General features: G+C 40.7%; 1 protein-coding gene across 2 annotated transcripts in view; it reads right to left on the bottom strand.

Moving 5' to 3' along the window:
* Positions 1 to 525: 525 nt before the first annotated feature.
* Positions 526 to 24,584, bottom strand: part of SSU72 (SSU72 homolog, RNA polymerase II CTD phosphatase) — a 62,236-nt gene continuing 38,177 nt past the window's right edge. For both annotated transcript variants that reach the window (XM_032780029.2, XM_075060262.1), the window contains 3 exons: positions 7,335 to 7,474; positions 2,960 to 3,078; positions 526 to 1,119 (listed from right to left, as the gene is read on the bottom strand). In XM_032780029.2, the coding sequence (XP_032635920.1) occupies positions 1,018 to 1,119; positions 2,960 to 3,078; positions 7,335 to 7,474 (361 nt within the window). In that variant the 3' untranslated portion in view covers positions 526 to 1,017. The remainder of the gene's footprint in view (positions 1,120 to 2,959; positions 3,079 to 7,334; positions 7,475 to 24,584) is intronic.

The following is a 24,584-nucleotide window of genomic DNA, read 5'->3' as shown; positions in this document are numbered from 1 at the left end:
AATGTTTAGATCCAAAAAACACTCAATTTCCATTTACACTTAAATCATTCCTATTTCTAGATTTTATGGTTTCCCATTCTTCACATGGAACATGTCTGTTTACTTGTGGCATGTCATTAGAGTATCTTAAGGCCTTAACGTCATTATTTTACCCCCACATAACACACCTTGGTTATAAGTGACATATCAGGGAAGAGAGGCAGAGATAGATTAAGGCCCTGATTCCTGCAATGAGATGTGCATAAGCAAATCCCTGCACCTGTATGGAGTCTCATTGACCGCAATGCATCTCACTGCAGGATCAGGGACTTTGCAACTTGTTCAAGATGATATATGAAATCTTTGGCAGAACCAGTATTAGAAACTGGAACTTCTAAGTCCAAGTTCAGTGCCATACCCTCAACCCACATTTATTTGTTTGAACCCACTTTTCTCTAATGCTGTTTTAGAGACCTTTAGCTTCATCACAAGGAACCAACAGGCAGCTATCCAGCTTCTGTTCTAAAAACAAAGATAGGGAAGAAATGGAGATTTTCATTTTTATTGGATGCTCCCAATGTCATCTCTAATAATATACAGATACTCATTTCCCATTCACATCTTTGCATATTCCAGCCATTCAGTCAGTTTCATTAAAAGAAGAAAAAATGCACAACTGAAATAAAATAAATTTGTAAGCTGGAAAGATACAATATAAACTGTATCATCCAAGAAACATTCTCTTTATAATTAAAATCCCACTTGTAACAGTTAAAGTAGGATTTTAAAAAAATCTTGATTTTTATCTTTAAATAGGTGGCCTTTATGTATATTTTTTTTTCTCATTTTCATATGTACAATTCAGCAGGTCTCTCTGCCTACCTGTGGCAGAACACCTGAAACGTAAAACAAACACTGAAAAGGAAAATTATTAACAAAAAAAAGTTCGAAGTTCATCTTCCGGGAAAGTACAGTATGGTCAGAACGTTACACACATGCTTCTTTCATCTGCATTAAGGCCTAAGCGACGGACGTGCTTTAATAAAAGCAGACAGTGTGAAGAAAAGTCCTTCCACTTTTCTCTTCAAATTCCTGTAACAGCTCATCTATTTCGTTTTCCATGTCTTCTGTGTGTTGTATCTACGAAGAGGAAGAACACATCAGTAACTGACATCAGAGGATGCTGATGGAGTTTGCAGCAAGGTAGCTCCTCTTAGTTTAGGTTTATTTCTAAATCTGAATTTGGGGATGGACCAAATTATAAAACATTAAGGCCTTCATTGGCAATTTGCCAATAATCCTAAGGCTGCACCCAATATGTAGATACACATGTATTCTTTAACATAAAAAACAACATGCAGCTATAATATTGACATGTAATTTGTACCACATTTGATTACTAAAGATGTGGCTCGGTTGTTGAGTTCAGTACTAGCAACAAAAATAAATCCTCAAAGGAAATCAGGCAGACAGACTGGCACATTGGGCCATGTTCACACTGGAATCAGAAGCATTTTTCACGCACACACACACACAGTGGCCCCATATACACTAGAAAGATGACTGTGTGAGGCAGCAGGTTACAATACTGTTGTCCCCAACCTAGTTACAATTTAGTTCCATTTTGCAATGTGGATGGCACCTTAATCCTATTTCAACACACAGCCAAGACTTGAGCCTGATTACAAAACACAGTCAAGGTCCCATCTACATTGCAATCCTCGTCCCCTAGTACCTATATTAGCAGTGGAGGCATCTAATATTGTTTCCTTAACTAGCGTGGCCAGGAATTCTCTTGTCTGAGACAAGACAGAGAGAGAGACTAGATAGGACCTTAAAAAGTTACATCTACAGCCCTTCTAGCTCCCACTCAACATATTGGTGATACTTTTCTTCAGATCAGACTGGCAACAATAGCATAAAAAACAAACCAATTTACTTACAGCATATTCTTGGCAGCACTATATTTGAGCATTTTCCTGGATCATGCAACACGAGGAGACCTCTCCTCCACCCCACCCCACCCCACATTCCCTGTGAAAGAACCAAAATAGCTGCAAGTTCCACACTAGGTGCAAGCACACAGGAGACTTGAGAGCTTTAAACATGGCTTTGCCATCTCATCAAGCCTACAGAAGATTTTGGAGACTGAAAGTGTGGGTGTGGCATCAAGAGAATAGACCAGACTTCCTGTGGAATTCCAGTCTGCCACGACCGTGGAATACCAAGGCTTATTAGCTCATGGATGGAATTTTCCCTTTGCCCTCATGGACACGATGCTACATTTCTTTAGAATTTAATGCATCAGCCAGTGAAGATACAAGTGTTGATTAAATAAGGTGGTAGGGTCAAGAATACTGAAGGTGGAAAGTAGAAGCTATCAGCTGCTTAAGCTTTTTCTCTCCCCCCGACCGCACACACAAATGAGGGATTTGTTCTGGGCAACATTCCGAAAAGATGTCCTCCTCATTCTTGTAATGCCTCAGAACTGAACATCTAAACTGAATTACTGTATATTAAAAGCTAGTGTTGCAATGGACATAAGCCTCTCTAAGTATGTATGGTTTCTATGCACACAATGAAGCGTTAGCACATCTGGAGTTCAACGTGTAGTAACTGCTGAGTGAGCAGGCTGTGCAATATTGGATTTAAACAATAGTAGCTAAAAGCATTGCATATTCATTCAAGCACAATGCCCATGGCTAATTATATATTTGTTTTAAACTTTTTTCCCCCCCTAGAAAAACATCAATTCAGTGATGATTCATCCATCCAGGCACATCCGCTCTGAAGAGAATCTTAGGGAAGGATTCGGGAAACATCAGTCTGTCAATATGGATTTTGCTTCAGGTAAAGATTCACCCAGGTTAATCACCTACCATAGGCAGTGCTCCAAGAAGCATTAAGTAATTTAAAAAACAAAAACCTTTTAAATCAGCTAGGTCCAAGGTGCCATAGGGCATGAGAACTTTATACTTACACATTGACATAGCTCACAAATAAGGAAAGCTCCCAGAGTCGCCTCCTCATGATTATCCTGAATATCCACATTAATCACATGTACGGGTTGGCATGTCTCCTGCTCTCTGGAATTTAAATCTAGTTGGGAACACCACACAAAACAGCAAACACTTTAGAAAACCATCAGGCTTTAAATGGACATCCAAGAAAATATTTGTAAGGCCTTTATGGGTAGAGAGGGCTATAGTAACAAAACAAGTCTTGTCCTGTCTCAGTCCTCCATGAATATTGTTTTAAGAGGTCAGGCTATTTTATGTTTTTCTATTTTGCTGTGCAATGCCCCCAAGTATTCAGTGAAGCAAAAGGAGATTGGCTATAAATAAAATAATTGAACCTTGCAGAAGGATACAAGAGTTCACCTGCCCAAGCACAAAAGTTTCTTGCCCAGCCTTTACTTGGATAATCATAAAGACCTAGGCCAAGATTTTCCGAAGTGACTGGTGATTTTGGGTGCCCAACTTGAGACACCTTAAAGAGGCCTGATTCTCAGAGAATGCTGCGCAAATAGCCTATGCAAATCAGGTCCCTTTAAGGTGTCTCAAAAGCCAGGACTCAAATTCACCAGTCACTTTTGAAATAACTGGCCTTAATGTGTTTCACCCACAGATCAAAAAAAGCTAACTCTTCCCAGGGAAGCAGATTCTGCAAGACTGTGGAATATCTATTACTGTGGTGCCTCGCCACTCTATAAGCTTCCAGTAGTGTGCTCTGCATTAATGAGAGGCTCTCTTTCCCGCCCACCTCCTGCAACCTCAGCTTGGCAAAGTTAGCCAAAGGCTCCGGTTTAACATTTCATCATCCATTCATAGCAGGAACTATGCAGCAGCACTCAAACTCTCGTTCATTTGCCAATTATGAAGAGTCTCGTCACACTAGGAAAGAGGTGCACAATGTGGAAATTGAATGAGCAGTTGCCAGCCACTGCCGACCCTCAAAGAGAAAACGCTCTTCTAAAATACTAGAGCAAGGGCTGTTCTTTGTGAGCAGCGGGTGCTGAATTTAGCGGCAATTCATTCAGATCTCAGGGTGCTTACTCTCATAAAAGCCAAAGTGGTTCTAAGCCAGCTCCCTTAAAGTGCCCAGAGCTCTGCAGTAGTACAACTGACAGAAATCTGAAATAAATACACAGTGCTTCGGAGAGCTGGCAACATGCTGATGCTGGACTAAGCAGGCAGGCAAAAACTTTTATTTAAACATATAAGATACCTTTAAATTCATAAAGCAGCCAACCAAATCCAGTAACTCCTTACCATTCATGGGATATTGCAAGTTGAATGGTTATCTAAGAGGCTGGGTTCTGTTCCTGGTACAGACACTGACTGTTTAACCCTCAAGCAAATGATTTAGCCTAATGGTGCTCAATTTCTCCCTTTGTAATATGGGGACAATCCCCCTCGAAAAGCACCATATAAGCGCAAAGCACTGTTACATCAATACTGTATATTCATACTGCCCATGCTAATTTTACCATTGGTTGGAGCCAAGCACGCTGAATATTAAGGGACAGTCTTTGTAGGGATGTTTAATACAGGAACTTTGTCTCCTGTGGAGTAATAAAAAGAGACTCTTCTAATGAAACCAGAGTGCATTCTTCATATTTGGTGATGGCAAAGCTGACCAAAGATAAATGCCGGGCAACAGTTCCAGCAGAAGCTCCTCTAGTGATTTGGCTACACTGCTCCATTCCTGCATCCACTCACTTCTAAGCACCATTACATTTGCATTAGCTGTCAGTGTGAGGAGGCGCATGCCCATAGTTCCTCAAGATTCTCCAACAGCCCCTCTGGCACACTCAGCTGGGCTCTGTCAACAGTGGCAGCTGTCCTGTGACAGCATTAAGAGAAACAGGTAAAGAGGGCTTCAACTGAGAAAGAACCACCAAGAAAACGACTGAACCTCCATTTCCTTGGGCAGGTCACCTCTTGGCTTTGTTTACCCCATCCACAAGATGAGGATAGCACATCTCGACCTCTCTGGCACATTATAAGGATTGTTTAGAGGCCTTTACCATGGAGAGAGCTGTGTAAGTATTAAGCATTTACTATTAGGCAACTGAATGGTTGCTTACTTACTGTGACATGAACCAGTTTCCACTTCTCTCAATAAAAAAAACCACACTTAACATTTCTTGATACCATTAAGCATTGGAGATGGTGCTCAGACTATAGGATCATCCATGTTATGGTTTTAAATAAGTTTATAATCAGGTTGTAATGGAGCTGACTCCATATATCCACACGCAACACTGTTAGCCCATGACTTCTGACTGTTTTGGCATACCTTGCTTCAAACCTGCTTATAGACAGGGCTGTACCATGATTGCCAGGCAGTAACTTGGCTCTAATGCAGGTCTGCTGAAATGCAGATCAGACCCTCTGACCATGCCTAGCTAGCTAAGATCTGGATGACCTTAAAAACTGGAGTAATAGCACTGGGACAAAGTTTAATAGCGCAAAGACCAAGTTCATGCACTTAGGGACTAACAACAAGAAGTTTTGCTATAAGGTGGGGATTTATCAGTTGGAAGCAACAAAGGAGAAGAAAGATCTGTTGTAGATCTGCTATCAGCCATGAACGTGATGCAACCACGAAAAAGGCTAATTCAATTTTAGAATGCAGCAGCCGAGAGGTTCCCAATAGAGGTAGGGAAGCGTTAGTACCATTATACAAGGCACTGGTGAGACCTCATCTGGAATACTGTGTGAATTCTGCTCTCTTGTATGTTTAAGAAAGATTAATTCAAACTGGAAGAGGTACAGAGAAGGGCTACTAGGGTAATCAGACAAATGGGGAAAAAAAAAAAAAAGAAAAAAAAAACAACTTTATGATGAGACTCAAAGAGATTGGCTTGTTTAGCCTAGCCAAAGGAAGGCTGAGGGGAAATATGATTGCTCTCTATAAATATATCAGAGGGATAAATACCAGGGAGGGAGACTAGTTACTTAAGTTAAGCGCCAATGCTGACAAGAACAAATGGATATAAACTGGCCATTAGCAAGTTTAGGTGAAGGTTTCTAAAAGCATTGGAATAGCTTTCCAAGGAGAGCAGTATGGGCAAAAAATTAACTGGCTTCAGATTGAGCTCAATAAGTTTATGGAGGGGAGGTATGATGGGACTGCCTACAGTGGCACATAGCCCATCTGTGACTTCTAGTAGCTAATATCCTCAACAGCTGGTGATCGGGCACTAGATGGGGAGGGCTCTGAGTTACTATAGAAAATTATTTGCCAGGTGTCTGGCTGGTGGGTCTTGCCCACATGTTCAGGGTTAACTGATCGCCAGATAAGGTTGTGATGGAATATTGTCCCAGGTCAGATTGACAGAGACTCTGGGGGGGGTTTTGCCTTCTTCTGCACCATGGCATATGGATCACTTGCAGGTTTAAATTAACGTAAATGGTGTGTGCATTCTCTGTAACTTGAAGTCTTCAAATCATGATTTGTGGACTTCAGTAACTCAGCCAGAGGTTAGTGGTCTATTCCAGGAGTGTCTGGGTGGCATTCTGTGGCCTGCAGTGTCCACGAGGGCAGACTAGATGATCAGCCTTAAAGTTTATGAGTCTTCCCTCTGCCAGGATTTGCATGGGGGGTGGGGGGGGAGAAGAGATATCACATGGTGCAGTGCTCTGTGAGAAGAGCACCCACAACCCTCTGCCCCTGACAGTCTTCAGATGAATCAGTAATCTGGGGGAAAAAATTAGGCAGCTCTCCTAGAACCAACAGACCCAGACAGTTATGTATTATGGAGATATGGACAGGCCAACCTAGCTGGTGAGACACTGCTGTGTGGACACACTGAACCTATGTTCACCATAGTTATGCCGTAGCCTCTTAATGTGGTCTGAACTGTAGTAGAGATGGGGCAACTGACACACCTAGACTTTTGTATGGACTCATTTGCAAATAGCAACTTCTGCTTTCAGGGAAGTAGGTAGGAGGGTCATCTTGCATCTCTCTCCTACAAGGTGACACCTGCTCCATAAAGGCAGGATGCACCATATTCAGTCTGCTGGGTTTCCAACCTCAGAAGCATTTGGAATCTTAGTCTGTAAATATACTTGGCCTTCAGGATAGCTCCTCCAATCCCACCAACCCCTTATCTGCTTTGATGGCACCTGCACAACCCACTAACATCTTTTACAGATATAGTTGGCATTTTCCCAGCTAGACATCACCTTTGTGATATATCTGACCCCAGACAAGGGACTGCTAGTCTTTTCCCAGATGCATCTTCCAGTTGACACCAGATAAGGGTTGGATACAGATATTTCCAATGTGAGAAGGACTAAAAGGGTAATTGAAGTAAACTTAGTTTAACCATCCAAAGTCCTTACCTTCAACTACTTGATCATAGACTCTTTCTTCGCAAGTTAGAATCAGATCAAACACATCTTTGCAGTTCTGGAATCTTTCTGGTCGTGGCTTGATTCGCTTATTTCTGTCCAACATGTGTAAAATCCCATTCTGTGTATATCTGAAGTTTCTAGAGTTAAGTAACTTGGAAAGTAATGTATGTATTTTCAGTAAAGAAATGCTTCCCTTACTCTTTATTTGCCTTTGTTTGTTTAGAAGCTAATAATTAGGACAAAAAAACCCCAAGAAAGAGCTAAAAGTTGTCTCCTATTTGAAAATATAAAAGTCAATGAACTTAACTGAACTCTACAGCAACCTCCTAAAAGCTGGTAAAACAACCCAATCAGGAAAATTCAGTCGCTCTGGAATACACAGCCACCTTCACAGCAGTGTACTGTTACTGTCAGTACAGAGGTAAAGATGACCCCCGAAGGCTCTCTGAAAATGAAGAAACTTCTGTCTTATGGAGCAAGTTTGTGAACAATTTATGACATGTACCCATTTTATATATATAAAAATGCGTGTGTTCTGTTTGCTTACAATATTTCCCACAGTCAGGGCCTGTATGTTAAAAGCCAGTCATATTGTGCTCTTAATGCTAGTTGCAAAAATGTGTAGGACCTACTCAGAACTGGGTTTGTATAACCAATCTTCCTACGGGAATTAAAAAACCCAAAAGAAGAAAAGTTCCTTGCAAGTGTCACCCAGCCTGGGTGTGCTGGAGAAAGATATTGATTTATGCTTATTGGAACTTTATACAGTCTCCATATGAAAGGGATGAATTTCATCTGCTGCTTAGTATCTATTTCAGTGCTATGACTAATCTCAGGGCCAGGATTCACACACTGTATTCCAATTCCATACAGGAATGGGACATACTGCTGTCAACACCATCATCATCATCTTCCCAGGCTTCTGAAATATGTAGTTTCAGTAAGATGTGCCAGCATACGGGGCCATTTTAACCTGTGGCTCATTCACGCTTTTTGTCAAAACCACTGGAGAATCAGGCCTCTGAGATTTATCCTCCTCTATTATCTTTTTTTTATTTATATTTATTTTATTTTTATTTTTTTTTTTTGAAAAAATGAAAAAACTGTTCAACATACAAAGTCTTGTTATAATTTGAAACCTTGGTGAAAGACCATTTATTTCCAGACACTCCATTTCTAAAAACAGGTATTTTCTGAAGGTAATGAACCAAACTTAAAGCCCTTAGGCAAAACCCCATCTGGAGGCAAAGTTTCAGATGTGGATTAGGAACACCAAAAATGTGTGGATAGAAGAAAACCTATTAGCCAATGCACATCTCTCTTCTCACCTTAGAAGAAGCAGTGATACTTACAAACAAGTCTTTGGAGAATGCAAGTTTGTACTAGTTATTAACAGTGTAAAGATGCACCATTTACGAATGTGTGATTTTTGTGTATAGACATTCCCCTCTTTAGTAGCCAGACCCTTTCTGATCTTGAATCTTGCAAACGTTGAAGTGAGCTATCCATTCTTAACAGGTTCATACTCCTCCCCAATCCCCTCTAACTTCTTTTCTAAAGAACATAAACCTAGTTTCTAAATCTTTGAAATAATTTAGGATCAAATCCCTGTATCTTTCATTTTGGTTATACTGCGAGTTCTAGAATTCCCCTCTGCTGCCTGGGTAACCAGATCTACATAGACTATCCCAAATACATTCTCAAGTGCTGTTGAAGGAATTGCATGAAGTAGTCACTTCTTCTGACCTACAAGTGCTCACCTAAGCCTTCCTGAACTCTGATGTTTTATTAAACATAAAATAAAAAAGTTTTGAATTGCATTAAAAATTAACCCCAGCTCCTCTGCCTACTCAGTGTTCTGCTGTATATAAAATGGATATTCTATTTTTATTATTTTGGTCTTTCGCTATCAGCTTACATTCTCTGCAGTGTATTGTCCAGACCACTTGCCTAACAAAGACAACAACATTCTTCTGAATGTCTTTTGCTCTTCAAAAGAAAGGGAAGCACCAATCTTTTTTTATCCTCAGCCAATTGTCATCTCAGTACATGTTTCCTTCTTCCAGATCACTAATGAAAATCACTCCCCCAAGCCTTGGCTATCCCCTTCTCAAAAATGCTTCCATATGGAATTATGATTGGTCTACAATGGCCAATTAATTATCTACTCAAAAGAGTTCTGCAGCACTTACTAGGTCCATAGTCTCACCAGGCCATTCTTGGTTACATCCCTGAAAAGCTCCACTGGATTTACTAGCCACGTTCTTCCTTTTGGGAGTCCATGTTGATCATCCTTCTGTTTTAATGGACGTTAGTGCCTTGGACGTGCCTAAAACATATGCTTTCCTTCTACTCTCCAATCCATCAGGTATGCCCCCAATTTCTCCTTCCTTCAGAATCCTGAGTTGGCTCCCATCTGGTCCTGGATTTTTCTGTCTACATACTCTCTTAATCACATGCTCTGGCACAATATCAGCTTCTTTTGGGTATGTTTCCTTTCTAAGAAAATATATGTCTCTGGCATCTGTCCTTTAGCTTTCTTTGCTGAACACTAAGGCAGGGAATTAAATTTACTAAAAAGCCCACACAGTCAAGTTTTACCTCTTCTGCCAACTTGCAGCTACTTTCTCCCAGGGGCCACCTGCCTGCATAAAGAATAAGAGGCCACAAACAAGTATTTTAAGATTTGTGCCATTTACATATAGCTATTATACACACACTGCACCTGAAAAAACAACCATTTCACACATTCAACAAGTGGAGGTGATAATGGTGAGTGTTGCATTATGTACTCATGATCCTTTTCTTTCCCTCATCACAAGCTGGGGTGAATTTCCATATACCTGGATGGTTTGACACTTCTGTCATGACCTCTACTATGCTTGCCCAGATATCTTGAGAGTCATTTGAGTCAGACCTTCCTCTTCTGCCCAGTGCCCCAACCCCACTGTCTCCTACCCTATGCATTCCAGACACATTTTTTGGCATAGCCACATCTCCAGATGGTATCCACACACTTTTCATTTGACTTTTGAACAGCAATGCTGGCTCTCAGCTACAGCAGCAATCTCACCACTATGATGTTCAGCAAGTCAACACTAGAAGCATATGCATTTCTCCAGGTTGTTTTCAACCAAGAGAAACCACTGCTTGTCAACTATATTATGCCCGTTTTACATCCTTGATCCCACCATCTTTTATAATGGGCCTGATTCTGATCTCATACCACAGTAACTCCACTGAAGTCAATGGAATCTCACACAGGTGAAACTGAAGCATGATTAGAATTAGGCTCAAAGGCATTTGACTCTAGTCAGAAAACGTTGCCTGCATGCACACCTAATTTCTCCAGTACCCTTAGCACTATGTACTAATTTTTAATCAATAGGCCACAAGCTATTTACATGAGCAGTCTCTCAATTTTACTAAAGATGTATTGTGTTCATTTCTTGGTATGGAGAAACTCTTTAGGTATTTGTAAAGTTTAAAGAACTCAACTCATCAGCTGCCCTCCAGTCATTCCACACAAAGCCAAAAAGATCACAATGAACAGTAAAACAAACTCAACTTTAAATTAAGTTTTGTTTTTAAAGAGATCATCTCATAGAAGGTTACACTCTGTCCTCCCACTCAGTGGATTGTCCCAAACAAGAGTAAGCCCACCCACTGTTTGCCCCTCTAATCAGTTTGTTCATAACCTCTCAAGTCACAGAATTCAAGCACAGAGATATACAGTATTAGTGCTATCAGTATTAGTTGGCAGCTGTAGTGTCTTACTTCAATCCTTATAGTTAGCAATATGCATCTTAACTCCTCACAAGCAATTCAGCACAGCTGGCAGTGTGCGCGCTGAACAGACAGCTCGGAGCTCAGACTATTCCCACCTCAAAAAGTGTAGCTCGATGCCAAAGCCAGGGGAAGTACCTGCCTGAACAAGTTTAGGTTACATGTCACGCTGGCACCTCCTTTTCTTACTCCTCTCAAACACAGGTTCTAGTCTACCAGTCATGCTTTCATCCACCCTAAAGAAGCTATTCTTATGTGCAGCACAGAAGGCAGCTTAGAATCTGATGTCAAGATGTGTTGTATAGTAAGAGGACACTTTGGTATATTGCTATACAATACTGGCACAGGAATTAAGTATTTAAGTTTAAGACATCAACAGGGATTCTTTGTAGCCAACTCTGAACAGTGAAGCAATGTCCTATCATTATAAGGTTTAGTCAGCTACTAAAATATTAAAACACTCTTGGGCTTCCAAACCATGGTGATTTGATTAAGAAAACTGGATCCAGCAATCACTTTCTCTGAACACCCACCCAAAATAATTTCTACAGGACTGGATTTATATTGGATTTGTTTAGCATGAAGCACTGCCAGTGGCCAGCCTGTGCTGCTGGGTTCTCCCATCCTATTGTTGCTGCATTGTCTCTCTTCTTACGTAATGAACCCAGCTCTCCTCACTTAAATGAATGTAAAACTGGAGTAACCCCATTGCAGTTAGTGGAACTGTGCCGATGTTAAACCAGTGTAAGGAGAATGAGGCCCACTGAGTAAATACTTAAAGACAATGCAGCATAACCTGAACCTTTTACACATTTTCAGTTTGAATTATCTAAAACATTTCTCTAAATATCTTTACTTCCTATTTCTATAAATTATCTAAAAGATGTATTTCTGCTATTCATCCTGACAAATCTCATTAAAAATTTAAAGAAGCTTGCTTTATCCAAGTATCAGTACTCTCTCTTTCTACTTTGTGCTTCTAATCAGTTAGATGTGTGTCCTTTTTCGTATTCCCAATTCCTCATTTGAAGTTTTCCAGAGGCCTAAGGATGCATAGGTCTATGATTTGCAACTATTTCAAAAGTTGTACTAACATGTTTTAACAGAGTGAATCATGTAATAAAATACAGATACAGTAGTTTGGGGAGGGTTGTTTTTGTTTTCATTTTTTTAAAACAAACCAAAAAACGTATGGCTTGAATGTGTTAAGAGCCAGGCTCTCTGTTTAAGTTTATACCACAATAAAGTTATTCACCACCTTTGAGAACACCTGGATGCTGACACCGAGTCAGCTTCTGAGGGATCTCTTCCATTTAATGCAGCTTGACTTAGCATCGCTTCCAGGGTCTGAGTGTGAGGCTCAGAGTAACTTCTGTCCTCTGTGATGGTAATGTGCATTTCCTTAAAATCTCTGTATTTCCTTGTTCCAGAATTGCCAGTGGTCAGCTATACATGAACCACACAGAAGAGCGTTATTCCACCCTCAGAGAAGTTTGCACTAACACAGTATTTTACGTCTCCAATCATGCTGTTTTCACGAAGAACAGAATATTGCTCTTACTAGACTCCTTTGTAATCTTTGGGGAGAGAACCTAGCCTTTAGTACGATCAACTATGCTCTAACTTTTTTTCTTAAATTTTAACTTCTGAATAGAATTGAGAATAACAACAGTTTTCTATTCTCTCCCACATTAAAGATGCACCTGCACACCTGTGCAGGTAAAACCTAACCCAATTCTAAAGCTATGGATACCATTTTCAGGGATTAGGATTTTAACTGGAGTACACTTCGTATATGGAACCACAAGAGGACAATAAGAGAAAAAGGAAGGTAAGAAACAAAGACAAGGTGTCCTTAAAGGGAAACTACCACCTGTGAGTAAGGCAGTTGGGGGGCGGGGGGTGGGAATTACCACCATACAAGCTCACAGTGATGTAAAACTCTAGTTTTACTTCTGTAGCAAGGCTGTGATCTTGGCCAGGGCATCGGATAGTCTAGTGATATTTGGAGCACAGAAAGCAGCTAGCCTAAATAGGGCCTATTCTTTTGGTGTTAGGATTAGGGAAAGTCATGCACTTGATGGTGGCAGATTTCGTGTAAGCACTTTGTATGGCAAAAAAGAGTGCAAAGTTGGCTGAGACAAGAGAATTAGATTGTTAGAGAACTTTCAGATACCGCAGAATAGTTGTGTTCTGGACATCCCAAAGTGAGGCCAGATTCCTCACTTCACACCAGGGAGAATCAGAAGCATTTAACTCCATTAACTTCAAGAGGAGTTACCCCAAATTTACATTAGGGTAACCGAGATCAAAATCTGCCCCTCTGTTGAAGTGTGAAAGGGTTTGATCACAGAAATCAGCAAAAATGGCTTTTGAAAGATTTAACCCAAAGCTAGTGATCAATGCTATTCTGTTTCCTCGTGCATTAACCTACTACCGCACTATGAAGGGGCAAGCACCCCGGAAAGGGAGATTTATTAAAAGAACTCCTGCAATATCACACAAAATTTGTAGCAAGGGCAGTTTAGGTTGGACATTAGGAAAAACTTCCTAACTGTCAGGGTGGTTAAGCACTGGAATAAATTGCCCAGGGAAGTTGTGTTATCTTCATCATTGGGGATTTTTAAGAGCAGGTTGGTCAAACACCTGTCAGGAATGGTCTAGATAATACCTAGTCCTGCCATGAGTGCAGGGGACTGGACTAGATGACCTCTCGAGGTTCCTCCCAGTTCTATGAAATATAGAGACATTGTGTGTTAAATACAGCAGAGAATCTTGTGGCACCTTATAGACTAACAGACGTTTTGGAGCGTGAGCTTTCGTGGCTGAATACCCACTTCGTCAGACGCAGGTCGGTGTGTGTTAAATAGTACAGCTGGCTAGTAAAACTTCCCTTTAACACTGAAACATTAGTCCAACTCCCAAAACTGTCCTGCAGTGTAACATCACTGGGAATCTCTGATCGGGGAAGGCATGGAAGTAGAATAGCAGGAGTACTGCAAGTCAGGACTTAAGTACATTAGCAGATGCGTTCACAAAATGAGCCTATCACATGCTTTTATCAGTCCTGTCAGTTACATTAATACTAAACTTTGCTATTTATTTATTAAATCCAGCATGAAGATAATCCTAATTAATGAAACCAACTCTGTATAATCTTAACTTCTTCCCTTTTCATTTTAAGGTATTACACTAACATCCTGTTAGTTTAAAAAAAAGTTACAGGGGAACTAGATGACTGAGTCAGTAAGAAATAGGGAGCTCTATACCATTAGATTGCCAGAAGTTACCACCCTCTGACGGCCAACAGGGAAAGAACGGGAGTTTCTAGTCAAGTTTTCAACACATAGGTGGCCACACTGCAAAAAACAAACAAACAAACAAAAAAAAAAAACCACCACACAAACACACAACCACACCTATCAGTACTTGCCATTGTACCCATTGTGAACAGTCTTCAAGAGACCAAGAACAGCAACTGAACCCATTCAGAGAAGGACTAAAGCATATTGGTGGGGGGAACCAAGGGGGAGGAAGCTAATGGCCATAACGTACATTTTGCGGATAAAGGCTTCCGTCTCCAGGACTTTCATCCCAGCACCTTTCACAAGAATTAAAATAGGGAAGTTACTATTAGAGAGAGAGAGAGAGAGATTATTCTTGACAGTGTCATAGGACATGGTTTCCTGTGCTACCTCAGCCAGACCATGGCAAGAACTACTTTTATATAAACAGGTAATTCTTGTAACAATGCTCGTAACAGTAAAGAAGAAAGTCCATTTCAAACACAATATAAAATAGGTCAGGAAAAGTTGTCCCAAATCAATAGTTCCATTTTTCTTTGGGCTTGTTTTCCCCTCTGATTATAAATAAAGTGGGGGAGAATCAGTCGCCAGCTCTGTCAAAACACAGAGAGGATCCTGCATGAAACGTAGCTGGAAGGACACAGTAGTTGTAGACAATTGTTGCTGTGTAGGGTGGTCAAATTCCATACTGATGGATGTGGAACAAAAAACTTCCTATACAGAGAGGAAAGTAAAATACTGGCTGGTTATATGGTTTAGATGTAAAGACCTTCACAGTTCTCCTTTCTTAAAAACACGACCATTCCTAAACATAGGACATTCTTCATATCCATTTCCAGATGCAATGGACTTTGCATTTAGACACTCACCTATTTTGTCTGCTCTCGGTCTCAGACGTTCTATGGGTAACTGAGCATTCTACATACACAATTTATGTACAGAATAGACATAGCAGTTAGATACAGCCAAAAGAGTTCCTTTCCCTCAAATGCCCTTGGATGTTTATTTTATGATTCTATGAATTTTAAGGCCTAAATTTAAGTGACCAGTGATTTTGCATGACTAACTTCAGACATCTTAGAGGCCTGATTTTCAGACAGTGCCTAGCATCAGCCCTTGGAGTATCAAGTTGGGAACCTAAAATAACTAGTAGATTTTGAAAATTTAGGCCCTTAATGCACAAAGAAAATGGTTTCACCTTCAAAAGGAACAGCTCTGGGCCTGAACAATGGCATAGCTCAGACAATGGTAACTTTATTGGGTCACTATTTCGATTGTAAGCTCTGTGGGGGAGGGACTGTCTTTTTTGTTGTGCGTTGGTACTCCTCACACAATGGGGTCCTGGTCCATGACTAAAGGTTCGAGGCACTGCCACAAGTTACTTCTGATTAACTAACTAAGGAGGGTCTGAGGACAATGAAATGGGAGGAATAGGAAATAAAACTGGGGTTGTACAGTTATGCTGGGGGATGGAAGTTAAGTGAGGGAAGGAGGAATAGATCACTAACAACGTGCAGCCTGATACTCTGAGTTTTCCATTAATTCATGTACTATTCATTCTTTGTCCAACTGGATTAAGCATAATCCGTTTCTTCATATAGATTTCAACAACATCTGAGCCACAGAGCTCTAGTTAGAGTTGGCACACAGACAACAATGCACAGATCACCTTCCTAGGCCAACTAAACTTTATATGAAAGAGCAGTAGCATCTGATGCATTTAAATTTCAGACACAGCTGAACAATCATGTGTTTATGGCATGAAGAGACAAGAGCAATACATGCCAAGGGTACTTCATTCTGCCAGCCCTTTCCAGCATACGAAGCTATTGTCATAGTTGGACAGGATATTCTATTTTAATTAGGACTGTCGATTAATTGCAGTTAACTCACGCAATTAACTCAAAAAAATTAACTCTTTAAAAAAATTAATTGCATTGTTAAACAATAGAATACCAATTGAAATATATTTTGATTTTTTTTTAACATTTTCAAACGTATTGATTTCAATTACAACACAATACAAAGTGTACACTGCTCACTTTATATTACAAATATTTGCACTGTAAAAATGAAACAGTATTTTTCAATTCACCTTATACAAATACCATCTCTATCATGAAATGTAACAAAATCTACATTTGTAAGTTGCACTAACTGCAAAAACAATGCAAAACTTTAAACTCTACCAGTCCACTCAGTCCTACTTCTTGTTCAGCCAATCACTAAGACAAAACAAGTTTGTTTACATTTATGAGAGATAGTACTGCCCACTTCTTATTTACAATGTCACCTGAAAGTGAGAACAGGTGTTTGCATGGGCCTTTTGTAGCCGGCACTGCCAGGTATTTACATGCCCGATATGCTAAACATTTGTATGCCCCTTCATGCGTCGACCACCATTCCATGCTGATGACACTCGTTAAAAAAATAATCTGTTAATTACATTTGTGACTGAACTCCTTGGGGAAGAACTGTCTCCAGCACTATTTCACCTGCATTCTGCCATATATTTCATGTTATATTAGTCTTGGATGATGACCCAGCACATGTTGTTCATTTTAAGAAAACTTTCACTGCAGATTTGAGAAAATGCAAAGAAGGTACCAATGTGAAATTTTTAAAGATGCTACAGCACTCGACCCAAGGTTTAAGAATCTGAAGTGCCTTCCAAAATCTCAAGTGACAAGGCATGGAGCATGCTTTCAGAACTCTTAAAAGAGCAACATTCCAATGCAGAAACTACAGAACCTGAACCACCAAAAAAGAAAATCAAACTTCTGCTGGTGGCATCTGACTCAGATGATGAAAATGAACATGCGTTGGTCCATGCTGCTTTGGAGCGTTATAGAGCAGAACCCATCATCGGCATGGCCACATGTCCTGTGGAATGGTGGTTGAAGCATGAAGGGACATATGAATCTTTAGTGCATCTGGCATGTAAATATTTTGCGATGCCGGCTACAACAGTGCCATGAGAACAACTGTTCTCACTTTCAGGTGACATTCTGAACAAGTGGGCGGCATTATCTCCTGCAAATGTAAACAAACTTGTTTGTCTTCAGCCACTGGCTGAACAAGAAAAAGGACTGAGTGGACTTGTAGGTTCTAAAGTCTCACATTATATTATTTTTGAATGCAGTTATTTTTTGTACATAATTCTACATTTGTAAGTTCAACTTTCATGATAAAGAAATTGCACTACAGTACCTGTATTAGGCGAACTGAAAAATACAATTTGTGTTTTTTACAGTGCAAATATTTGTAATAAAGTGAGCACTGTACACTTTATATTGTGTTATAATTGAAATCAATATTTGAAAATGTAGAAAACATCCAAAAATATTTAAATAAATGATATTCTATTGTTTAATCGCACAATTAATTTTTTAATCACTTGACAGCCCTAATTTTAGTTTCTTGCCCCTATTGCGTAACACTGTTGGTACCATGATAATGCTCAAAGGGGGCTGCATTTAAGCAGAGTTTGAATATATGGTTTAATATGGTGCACAGTTTAATTCCAGAAAACCATCTCAGGCCCACAAAAGGCACTATGCAAATAGTGCACAAGTACAACTACTGGGATGTATTTGTTAACATCCTGTACATATTATCAAGTTAAGCTTCAATCCACCCAAATATTTCAGATGTTCCATTTTATACACCTACCAAATTTAAACAAGAAATTAATAACCAGATTTAAGATGAAAGTTTATAGCTACCTAAAACATACTGGGGATTATTTATTAAAAACTATTTGGCAAATTGTATCCAGCTTTCAACTTTGCATTTTCCAAAGAAGTGGCCACACTTTTTTGTGAAAACATTTTCAAAGCTATCCCCAGCACCCAGGGCTTTTAAATCTTCAAATAAAAATTTGACATGCAAATGACTCACGCTCTGGGTACAGTAGTCAACATACTGGTACAGATACCATAATTTTTCCTTGTAGAAACCAAATGTTCTGTTTTGCTATGCAGACAAGCCAATTATAGCTGTTTGGAATGGCATTTGAAGGTCTCATTTTTCCATGGTATCATCTTCGCTTTCTAACTGGCTACTATTTACAACGTCAATTCTGTACGTGTCCTATTAGCAGAAATAATAACCAAAAACATTTCCTCCAGGGGACCTAGAAAAAACACTGATCGAGCTTTCCAGTAGTTTAAGAGTCTCTCTTATTACTCCAGGGAATAAGACTGAAAAAGAATCAGGATTAGAGGTTCTACACTCCAGCCTGCTGCAATTTACTATTGCAAGAATATGGCTAGATCCACTTCAGTTTGCATGGAAACTGCATGTTTTTAAAACATAAATTTACGTAATTCAGACCCTGTGCACAGAGCTCATTGTATTGTGTAACGTAACTCAGGTTCTGAGTATTAGATTGAGTGTCTTAAACCAAAAGGGGATACTTTGGGGTTAAAAAACACATTTGAAAAGTTAGTGTGTCAATGCCTTACACAACACTGGAAATAAAATTAAAATATTAAGGTTACTTATCATTAATGCCAGTTCTTGATTTTTATATTCCTCTCCACTTGGGCAATGAAAATAAGATTACTTTACTTTTCTGGATCATGTACTAGCAATGCTACGAAGTCTGGATTGCAATCAATGCAGGGGAACGTTTACAACTAAACAAAATATAATTGTATCACAAATGATGGGAATCCTTTAACTGATCTTAGTTTTTGTAGTTTAAAATAAAAATCTAAATTTTAGGCCTAAATTAACTTGTGACTTTTGAAGTATGTTTAATTGTTCATAACCTGGAAAGGATCTAAGTTGGACGAAGGCAGGGGACTGGACTAGATTGACCTCTCAAGATCCCTTCTAGTCCTACAATTCTACATTTCAGCTCTAATAGCCTTTGGTTCTCTTACTCCCAAATATCACACAATATAATAAGCAACACTTATCCTGCTTTTGTGAGGCACCAGAAAAATGTGTTTACTGAACTACGCAAAGGAATTGTCTCACCCTGCACTGAACTACAACCAGGAGCGGTTCAGTAGTGCACAGTAGCACCACACAAAACAGTTTGTGACAGGAAGTGAAGATTTAGGTTAGATATTAGGAAAAAACTTTCTAACTACAAGAGTAGAGTAAGTTCTGGAATAGGCTTTAAGGGAGGCTGCGGAATCCCATCACTGGAGGTTTTAAAGAACAGGTTGGACAAACACCTGTCAGGGATGTTCAGGATGTTCTTCCCTTACGGAAGCCACACCACCAGGTGGGATGGCAACAAAACAGGTTTTCAAAGAACATGTTTTCATAGGGGGAAACCAAGAACACTCAAGATCAAACTAAATCAACATACTCCTCTATACTAGCCTGACTGAGGCTTTATTTTATTCTATTGCATTGGATGAATAAATTCAGCATGAAAATGCAAAGCTTTTCATTATGCAAATCCACCTCAATCTGGTTTGCTCAGAGTCATCCTTAGGATGATCTATTCAGTTTACTTCAGGGAATGTGTGTGAGATTAAGATACTCCTTGTGATGCCTGTGGCTTTTAATCTTTAATGTTTTGTTGCTTAGTACTCGTAACAAGGAGAATGAAATCTAATATTCACCCACTGAATGGGCAGCAGCAAGTCTGGATTCCCAATACAGTTCAACCTTGCTCTGGAAGGACAGCCTCTGGCTGAGTTTAGTCTTCGCAGCCTGTCCAGTCCATATCCTGTCTGCTCAGTCTGCTGAGAAGGGGGCCAATTATGATGATAGTGGTTTGTGTTGAAATGCCTCAGCCACCCATCTCACTTCACACAAGTCTCCAAACCATCCACAACCAGTAACAGCTTCTGCTCATGGGGGATACACAGGAAAGATTCAAACTGGCAACCTAAAAGTGAAAGGCTCTAATTATTATTAGTCTTCTCTAAAATGGTCAGTAAACCACCTCCAGCGAGCATGTCTCACCACTCTCTTCCTCACCGTGAGTCTTGCCTCTAACGTCACTGCCCTTTCTCACCTTTGACAGGGTGGTCTCTCTGCTGCCTTTGTCAACGGAGCCTGTTTACACTACAGGCTTCTGACACCACAGCATGGTTGGTCAGGAGTGGGAAGAGGTGTGATTCCTAAGTGACATAGCTGTGCCAGCAGAAGTCTCAAGGGTAGACACAGCTACACTGTACTGGCAAAAATGCACTTTTCTTCGTGTAGTTTATTTCACTCCTCAGGACTGAAATAGGGAAGATAGTGATCACATTTGTAAGGCGCTTTGAGATCTACTGATGAAAAGAGCTACATAAAAGCTAGGTGTTATGACACACTGGTACAAAGTGCAGCTTTGCCAGTATAGCTGCCCCCAGACTAGGAGCACTTTGCAGATATAGTATTACTGGAATTCCTATAATGGTACAGCACTCCTACTATACATAGGACCTAAGCACCAAGCCCTGTAAAGCCTTCCCCATCTTATATTACACACCCACGCTAAGGACAAAAGATTAGCCCATGCTGGGCTAAACTTTGGCCTTCTTTCCTATTAAGAGAGAGCAGCTGTGCACAATTTTGATTGCTCCTACTTGAGAAAGCTTCTCAATTGTTTTTGCATTTTAACCTACATCGATTCTTTTAAACTTAGTGCCTTGGAGGGAGTGTGGATTTGAGAGAATGATCACAATCAAGTAGATGGCAACCCTCACATCTCCTAATCATGGCTGTGGAGGTAAAACTAGGAGTAAGGGGATGAAACTGAGCAAGGTAAAATTGAGGCCGAGTAGCAGAGAAACACTTTGTAACAGTGAGCTCCATTAGACTGTGAAATAGTCTCCTGAGGGAAGCAGTGGAAGCACCACTGCTAGAGTCATTTGCAAACACAGACAGAGACAAAAATTGCTCTCTTCTAGGGAACAACCCAGCACTGGGTCAGATGAGCTGGATATGTTAATCAAAAGGCATTTCCCACTGGACAGCACTGTTTCTTTACTATGCACAGACTGGCCTGTGACATTAGTGCATGGGTCATCTACAAAGAGGACAATTGCCCTCACCCTTGCCTCGTGACTCGATTTTTCCTTTTCACGGCAAAGTTGAAAGGAACAGAACAAAAAAAAGTGTGTGTTGCTCAGCTGCATTGCTTGCTGGCCTACAGCACTGCTAGCGCTCCTAGAGCAAGCTGTTTTCTACCCACACCTGGCTGGTGGTAATGGTGCTAAAGTATCCCAGTAGATTTTTACTCCTGGGAATCACAGCACATCTCATTAAAGGTGGGCAGGCAAAACAGGGCATTTTTGAAAGCCACACTGTACTGGAAAAAATTCCCTCCCTATCCCATAGCTGCTTCTTTTCTCGGCATGCCTAGCAGCATTTTGCTGGGCCCCCAAGCCTTCCCTCACCGCTCGCTTGTTAACACTCAGTTCCCTAGAACCCATCTATGGGAAAAGATATTTACAGTAACGGGGGGGTCCCCAGTCAGATAGACGTTGAGCACTTAAGCGAGGGAACTGCAGAATGCAGACAAGCTAATAGCGAGCAGCACGCAGACACACACTAACTTGGCAGCAGTGGGAAGGGAGTTGAGAATGAACACAGAGGATCAAGCAACTAAGAGATGGAGCCCATCACAAGGGTTCAGATAAATGGCAGACTTTCCTCTGATAGTCAAACAGCCAAAAGATTATGTTCTGAGGAGCAAAGAGGCAGGGTGAGGGGATAATAGTAGAAGACACCAAAGATAGGCTCTCTTTTAGAATTGGGGAGCCTGGAGGGACGAGGAAGGCCATGTCTGGCTAGATTACTGGCAATGTTAAAGCCTGTGTAAAGGGAAGGAGGCAGGAGGGCATAGCAGGATTTTAGGGTGGGCTAATTATCCCAGATGCTGACCTCCTCCCTCTGAGACAGCAGTGGCATTTTCTTTTTCTAACTCTTTTAGCGTCAGATAGCGTGGTTCTATGTACAGTCACAATCCCTCAAACTGGTTTCAGCTGGCCAAGACTGCTCTCCACCGTGGAAAGGTCTCTGGAAGTAAATTCTATGAGTTAGGACAGTCACATTCACCCCACTGATCGGAGTGAATGCAGGGGAGTAACGTGGCATGGGTTAGAAAATGGCATATGGGAAGCAAGGGCTAATTTCCTCCCCATTCCCAATCCAGTTTTTCAAACAGCGCCCTGGCATGAACATGGCAGCTTTAAGTGTCTGCACAGGCCTGCCTCATTCCAGGAGCAGACTTAGGCTAGCTTCAGCTGACACTTTCCTCCACAAGAGCATCCATGGAAACTGCTCAACACTTACTCATCACTACTCAGCTGAACTGAGATACCCATTTCCCTTGTCCATATTCTTTCTCCCCTCCCCCAAAAAAGCTCTGGTTGCAAAGGATGATTTGGGCACATATCAAGGGAATTTCAAAAAGAGGTTTTCAGAATAGTATAAGGTTCTGGGACAACCATATCTGAATATACTTACTGTTGGCTGGGTTCTAGCAACTTCCTGACCAGCATGGAGAGGGATTCAGTTTTGAGGAGCTTGTTATACATCAATACCTTACGTTGCCTACAGTACTTTTATAATATGCTTTTCAGAGCAAACCCATTTCACATCAATTCTCAGTGCTAGCCTGGGTCTACTCCCACTATGAACATGCCTGTAATGTTGCTGGAGAGTGCCAAATCTTCCACCGGGCAGCAACAATGCATGATAGTCTCACCTTTTTCTCTGCCACAGGACCTAGAGGCAACAGCTGAGAAACTGCCTCTTGAACATATGGATCCCTCCTTATCTCTGCCTTTGTTTGCCCAAAAAGGTGGCAACTTATTTCTAAGCTGCCTTGCTTCAGTCCACATCTAACTGTAAACAGCCCTAAGATTTTTCTTCCACACGCTGCAAGAGCAAGTTGGCTTCAGCGATGAGATATAGCCAGTTGAGAAAGGAGAGGTTGAGCAATAGGTTTATCTTCAACCACCTTGTTTTGGACCAGTCTAAAACATCCACTCTGCAGTGCAGCTGCATTCCCCTCCCCTCAGGAAAGGTTAGCATCCAAAGCATTAGCAAGCACATACTTTGAGTACTGCTGCTCCATATGGTATTCAATGTATCTTATTCCTAATCAGAGGATTAACAGCATTTTCTCCCACTTGTTCATAATTTGCCGTGGCCATGGCTGTTTAGATGATAGTTTGCAGGCATTTGCATAATGCTATTTATATCGCACCCAGCCATTTGCTGCCTGCCCTTTATCTCAGAAATTCACTGTAGAAAATCATTTCTGGAAAAAAGTGCTGCTTTTTAAAGACATCTCCCAGAGCTCTCAGAGCTGATTAAGCACTTTTATCTGGGACATGAAGCTCTTCCAGACACTTCTTGCACACATGCTGGAAGCATATATGAATGGAGAGATCATCAATGCTTCAAAACCAGGGGTAAATTCATACATAGAATGTTTTGTTTGGGGCTTTTTTTGGGAAAATACTTTTGAGCCAACTTGTTGGGAGCACACTGCATGTGCATTTGCAACTGGAAATGCATTACATATCCTCCCATTCCCATACTAGCCCTTCCTACTCACACTGCCAGATATAGTATGCAGCATGATGATCCCTTGCTATAGAAGTCTACGATCCTGTAGACTCCTGGGCCTCTCTCCCTGAATAAAGGAAAATAGTGCCAGAACATTCATGTTTAAGCACAGAGCAAGCACCCCACTTTACCTACACGTTTTACGGTATAAATCGTCCTTCCAATCTAAAAAACAAACTGAATCTGCTCCCCACATATGCCTAGCCACGCACTTTGGGGCCTCACACCAGAAGCAGGACAGACACAATGTGGTTGACTCAGGGCTGTATTTTTCCTGCTCTTACCCTCTTCCTCTCTTCCCATGATGTAGGTTATGGGTAAAATTTCAAAAGCACCATGTGATTTAGAAGCCTAGATCTCATTCAAGTCAATATAACTTAGGCTCTTAACTGTCTAAGCCACTTCTGAAAATGAGACAGGCATCTCAGGCCATTCTGAAAATTTTACTCTTTTGAATCTGACATCCATCACATCTGCCTGCACAGAGCCTCACAAAACAAGTTACACAGAAGTTTATTCTCAACATGTTTTAGGGGAACATAATTTATGCCTAACCCTCCCTCCCTCAGATGCAAGTTTATTGCCAGAAGACTTTTGTTCAGTTCACTTTGAA

Source organism: Chelonoidis abingdonii, chromosome 23 (assembly GCF_003597395.2).
Source record: "Chelonoidis abingdonii isolate Lonesome George chromosome 23, CheloAbing_2.0, whole genome shotgun sequence".
NCBI lineage: Eukaryota > Metazoa > Chordata > Testudines > Testudinidae > Chelonoidis > Chelonoidis abingdonii.
Note: the sequence above shows the minus strand (reverse complement) of the source record. Positions and strands in the feature narration are given on the sequence as shown.